Raw genomic sequence first — 6228 nt, 5'->3', positions numbered from 1 at the left:
AGGTTCCACATAAGATGTTCACATGGAAGGGGTTAGGGTTCCTAGCAAGTGCTGTGGGTGATCCCAAGCGGTTACACCCCGATACAGTCCAATGCAAGCAGTTTGGGGAAGCAAAAGTGTTTGTTGAGGTAGATTTATCCAAAGATCCTCCTAAGTCTTTCCGGTTTCAGTTTGAAAAAGGTGTGGATGCAGTAGTGGAATTCCACTACCCGTGGCTTCCACCAAAGTGCTCTACTTGCTCCAACTGGGGTCACCTAAAGGAGGTTTGTAAGGCAGCAAATCCACAACCTGATGAAGTTCAAGTGAAAGCTACAGAATCCTCAATTCCAGTGGTTGATACATCTTTTGTCGACACTCAAAATCGGGTCTCGAGCACGGAGATCAGCCACGTGAATACAGTTTCAGTGCCTCTGCATCCCCAAGCCAGGGAGTTGTTTTGGTTCATACTGCTCAAGAAACCAATCCAGTAGGTGTGGAAGGTTCAGTCGGTCCGGAGGGTGAATGGTGCTCAGTCTCCCCTTCTAAGGGTAACCGTCCGGAGCAGAAGTCTCAGGCCACTAATAGCATTACGGTCTCTCCTTCGAGATTCGCAGTCTTGGATGTTGAGGGTGAGTTGGGAGATAAAGAGGACACAGAGAAACTGGCGGATCCCTCAGATGGGATGGAGGAAGGAGAATTACCAAACTCTGACTCCACTGCTCTTACAGAGAAAACAACACGGACAGAGAAAACAGAGCAACTAGTGAAAGGAACTGTAAATGAGGAAAGTAGTGTTCGTCCTTCTCTTCCTCGTGGTTCTAAATCGGCCCACAAGTTTCTCACAGATCCTCAAACCACTAAAGATGTCCAGGTTCCGACCTGGAAGAAAAAGAACTTGAAGAAAAAACCTTAATGTTAGGGTTCTTCTGGAATGTTCGTGGGTTTAATACAGTTTCAAAACACTCGATCATTCGCAGTTGGGTATAGAGTCAGTCTATGCAGTTTGGGTGCTTATTGGAGACGCGAGTCAAGGAAAATAACGCCCAAGCACTTGTAAATAAAGTTTTTGTTTTTCCACATTGGTCTTTTATGTCAAATTATGAACATCACCGGCTGGGGCGTATATGGATCCTTTGGAGTCCAACAACACGACTAACTCCGGTATTTAAAAGCAGTCAGATGATTTCCTTTTGGGTGCTTCTTGCGGGTGAGACAGAGGAATTCTTATGCTCTTTTGTTTACGCATATAACACGGCTGAGGGTAGGAAGGAGCTCTGGGATGATATGAGAGCTCATCATGATTCTCCCTTGTTTTGTAATAAGCCATGGCTGATTAGTGGTGATTTTAATGAAACGCTTGATGGGGTGGAGCATTCCCGATTTGAGGACACTCCAGTGGTACGTAACGGTATAAGGGATTTCCAGGAGGCTGTTCGGTATTGCTCCCTGATTGATCTCAAACACCATGGATCGCAGTTCACATGGTGTAACAAGAGAGATGGTGATTTAATTTGTAAAAAACTGGATCGGGGATTAGTAAATCAAGCTTGGACGCAGATATATCCACACTCTTATTGTGTGTTTGATTCGGGAGGTTGCTCAGATCATTCTCGAGGTCGAGTCTGCTTAGGCGCTGAACCATTAAAGAAACGGCGACCCTTTAAGTTCTCAAACGTTCTAACATCGTTACCACAGTTCCCGACGCAAGTGCAGGAGTTTTGGCAAACTTCCGCACCGTTGTTTGTCTCTACCTCTGCGCTATTCCGCCTGTCCAAGAAACTCAAGAGTTTGAAGCCAGTGTTGCGTCTCCTCGGGAAAGAAGCTCTAGCTGATATTACTTGTCGAACGCGGGATGCTCATGAGGAACTCTGTCGTAGATAGGACGCCACTTTAGCCAATCCCACGTCTCAAAGCATGGAAGCCGAAACACAGGCCTTCCAGCGATGGGATTTCTTATCAACGCTGGAGGAAGGCTATTTGAAACAAAAATCAAAGCTTCACTGGTTGAATGTGGGTGATCAAAACAATGCTTATTTCTATCGCTCTGCAGAGCAACGGAAAATGCAGAACACTATCCGGGAAGTTACAAATCAACATGGTGTTGTGCTCCAGCAGCCAGAAGATATTAAGGAGGAGGCTGTGAGGTTCTTTCAAGAATTTCTCACACATTCTCCGGCGGATTACTGTGGAATGTCTGTAGACAGTTTGCAGCGCTTATTGTCCTTTAAGTGCTCTGTTACTGATCAGGAATTGCTAATAAAGGGGGTGACACCTTCAGAGATTAAAGCGGTTCTCTTTTCAATGTCATCAAACAAAGCTCCAGGACCTGACGGTTACACCATTGAGTTCTACAAGTCTGCTTGGCCAATAATTGGTAATGACTTCACTGTTGCTATCCAATCCTTTTTTGAAAAGGGGTTTCTGCCGAAGGGACTAAACGCCACAATATTGGCTTTAATCCCGAAAACAGAATCAGCAAGTGCCATGAAGGATTATAGGCCTATATCCTGTTGCAATGTTTTGTATAAGGTTATCTCGAAAATTCTAGCCAACCGGCTAAAGGTGCTTCTGCCTAAGTTAATTACTACGAATCAGTCTGCGTTTGTTAAAGACCGGTTGTTACTGGAGAATGTTTTGCTTGCCTCAGAAGTTGTTAAAGACTATCACAAAGACACGATCTCTCCACGATGTGCAATGCAAATCGACATTTCAAAAGCCTTTGATTCAGTGCAATGGGACTTCTTGTTAAACATCCTTGAAGCGCTGGAGTTGCCTGCAAGGTTTATTCATTGGATCCGGTTATGTATCTCCACTGCCTCATTTTCTGTTCAGGTAAATGGGGAACTCGCGGGGTTTTTTCAAAGCACACGGGGACTCAGACAGGGGTGTTCATTGTCTCCTTATCTATTTGTCATTTGCATGAATGTGTTGTCAAAGCTCCTTGATAAAGCCGCGGCTGAGAAGCGCATTGGCTACCATCCCAAATGTCAACCTATCCAATTGACTCATTTGTGTTTTGCTGACGACCTGATGGTCTTTGTGGATGGACAAAAACGGGCTGTTGAAGGTATCCTAGAAATATTTGATCGGTTTGCTGCAATCTCTGGCCTGAGGATCAGTATTGAAAAATCCACTATATACATGGCTGGCGTCTCTGATACATGCCGTTTAGACATTCTCCACCAGTTCCCCTTTGCTCATGTCCAGCTTCCAGTTCGCTACCTCGGTTTGCCTCTGCTCACAAAGCAAATGTCATCCGCTGATTGTCTTCCTCTATTAGAAAAAGTCCGAGCACGTCTGACATCATGGAGTGCACGTCCTCTCTCTTATGCAGGTCGTCTGCAGCTTCTTACTTCTGTAATTTCTGGTACACTCAACTTTTGGATCTCTGCATATCGTCTCCCTAGTTGGTGTATAACGGAGATAGACAAATTATGCTCTGCTTTCCTCTGGTCTGGTCCTGAGCTGAGTGGCAAGAAGGCAAAGGTCTCTTGGAAAGAAGTCTGTCGACCAAAAGCAGAGGGGGGTTTGGGAATCCAATCTCTCCGTCTTGCCAATAAGGTTAGCTGTCTTAAACTCATATGGCGAATACTGTCTGGACGGGATTCTCTCTGGAACAGGTGGATCTCTGTCACTCTACTCAAAAACAGATCCTTTTGGGAACTCAAATCTACTACTAGTATGGGATCATGGATGTGGAGAAAACTTTTAAAGTATAGATCACTTGTGAAGCAGCTCTACAGAGTGCAGGTTAATAATGGGACATCAGCATCGTTTTGGTATGACAGTTGGAGTAGCTTGGGTTGTCTCCAAGAGATCACTGGCAGTAACCGACATATTGAACTCGGCATTCCTTTGACTGCAACCGTGGCAACGGCCAAAGAGGACCACCGTAGGTGACAGCATCGTTGTGCCCTTCTCAATACCATTGAAACTGAACTAGCGGCTCTCACTCTCACTGCAGCTGAGGATATCTCCATGTGGAAGGGTCAACACAATACCTATCGCGAGAACTTCGTAACTCATGAGACCATTACTCTGCTTCGTGAATCTCAGCTGGCGGAACCTTGGTCTAAAAGTGTCTGGTTTACGTATGCAACCCCCAAGTATGCGTTTGTATCCTGGCTGGCTGTTAAGAATCGACTTTCTACGGGTGACCGTATGCAACGATGGAATACCAATCAACGAACAGATTGTGTTTTCTGTGGCTCTATGGAAACCCGTGATCACCTCTTCTTCTCATGTCCGTATGCTGCAGCCGTCTGGGCACCACTTGCGACTCGACTCCTTGGGAACCTTTTCACAGTTGATTGGAACACACTTCAGGCTACACTCAGCAATACCAACATGGATAGGATCCGTCTCTTCACTATTCGTTATAGTTACCAAACCACTGTCTATCATTTCTGGCATGAACGCAACAAGCGAAGACATGGAGCAACTCCCCTACCTTCTTCTCGTCTGGTCAAACTCATTGACAAGACAGTTCGCAACCGGTTCACTTCAATCCGTAATCGGGGAAACTACTCTTATGACGATGGGCTGACCTTATGGTTTGCCACTCGCCCTACTTGAATAATCTCTGATGTAAATCTTGTCTACTCTTTTTTGGTCTTGTTTAAGCAAACTCAAAAAAAAACTCAAAAAATGGTAACAGTCCTTGTAAAACAGTCTTTTTTGGTTTGAATTAATTTTACATTCAATTCAAAAAAAAGAAAAATGAAAAAAAAAGAATTACAAAACATTTATTTTTCCTGACATAAATTTGAAAATAATAATTTAATCTCTTTGTCCCGTACGTAGTACGGGTTATGATAATAAAATCAAATAGTAATCCTGCGTGGCTACAAGCAGGGAGAGTTGTGACAAACGCAATTGAATCAGGGACGAGACCCGAATCTTGCATTTTCGAAAACAATGCCACTGCGTTACAGCCTCTTCCGCTGATTCCATAAGCTGAAATCATAGCTGTCCAAGACACAACATCACGTGACTTCATGTTCTCAAACACATCTCTCGCTCTGTCCAAACAACCGCATTTCGCATACATATCGATCAGTGCGTTCTCTAACAACAGATTCGGTATCAGTTTCTTCCTCTCAATGTATTCATGGATATTTACCAAAAGACGACAGAGCAGATGTATCTCCACAAGCAGGTAGAACACTTGTGATTGAAAATGCATCAGGTTCGAACACATCAGCCTCCATTCGGCCGGGAATACAACTCCACGGCTTCAACAGGCATCGCGTTTTTCATATACACACCGATCATCACATTCCACGAAACCAAACTCTTTTTCCCCATTTTGAAAAACATATCTTCAACATATTTAACGTTTTCAGGAGTTGTATTGCTCACTGCTACTAACAGACTAGCCATCGTGCCAGCATCATGGCTTGTCTTATAAGATTGTGTTTACAAACTAAAAACCAAACAAACTATTACTATATTTCTCCGTTGGTTTTGCTTTAACTAAATCATTCGATTCTTATTTAAATAACATTCGTGGTTTCATCCGATTAGATGAAGCTGAACGCATTATACATTATATGATTAACTACATCTTGATTTTCGCTTTATTCAAAAAAAAAAAAAAGCAAGTGATCCATATCTATAAATTTTATTAAAGTTTTGTCCGGCTTAACACTAGTTATTTATATTCTTCCTTCAGAATGTGTACTACACTTTGATTGATATGGATTTGTCGCTTAATATTACGATTTTGATTACGAAGTAATCAGATGGTAAACCGGTCCCCTAAAAAATTTGATTACTAAGTAAACAAAGTCACACAAAAAAAAGAAGATCAAACTTGTATCAGCACAAAATCTGTAACTTGAAAGATAAGAAACAATATTACCAAAAAGGGTAAGTGATCAAAACAAGCAAAAAGTCTCTCTCTTTCCGTCTTTCATTCTAACAATATTAAGGGTTGCGTGATTACATTCACAAATCTTCTTCACTCGTCTTCCTCGATGACCTTAGTGCCCAAACCAGATAGTCCTTCAGCTGGAACCTCAGCGACAGTGACGAGAGAGAAGAACTCTTCCTTGGCATCTTCATCGTCGTTTCTCTTACGGGCAACACGGATTCTGATTCTCCTCGGGGGGCCTCGGATACCTTTGCTCCATATCTGCTTGTTGAGTTTAACATCGACTCTAACGTCCTTTGTTCCCATTGCTTTCAATGCAAACTTCCTGATCTCTTTAATGGCATTGGGTGCCTTCTTCTTGAATGTGCTGTTAC

General features: G+C 43.1%; 1 protein-coding gene across 1 annotated transcript in view; it reads right to left on the bottom strand.

Annotated features, from left to right (window-relative positions):
• Positions 1-5724: 5724 nt before the first annotated feature.
• The window catches only part of LOC104773088 (60S ribosomal protein L31-1), a 3467-nt gene continuing 2963 nt past the window's right edge, over positions 5725-6228 (bottom strand). Inside the window, exon 3 of the mRNA XM_010497641.2 lies at positions 5725-5962. Within this exon, the coding sequence (XP_010495943.1) occupies positions 5942-5962 (21 nt within the window). The 3' untranslated portion in view covers positions 5725-5941. The remainder of the gene's footprint in view (positions 5963-6228) is intronic.

The sequence above is a fragment of the Camelina sativa genome, unplaced genomic scaffold (assembly GCF_000633955.1).
Source record: "Camelina sativa cultivar DH55 unplaced genomic scaffold, Cs unpScaffold00441, whole genome shotgun sequence".
NCBI lineage: Eukaryota > Viridiplantae > Streptophyta > Magnoliopsida > Brassicales > Brassicaceae > Camelina > Camelina sativa.
Note: the sequence above shows the minus strand (reverse complement) of the source record. Positions and strands in the feature narration are given on the sequence as shown.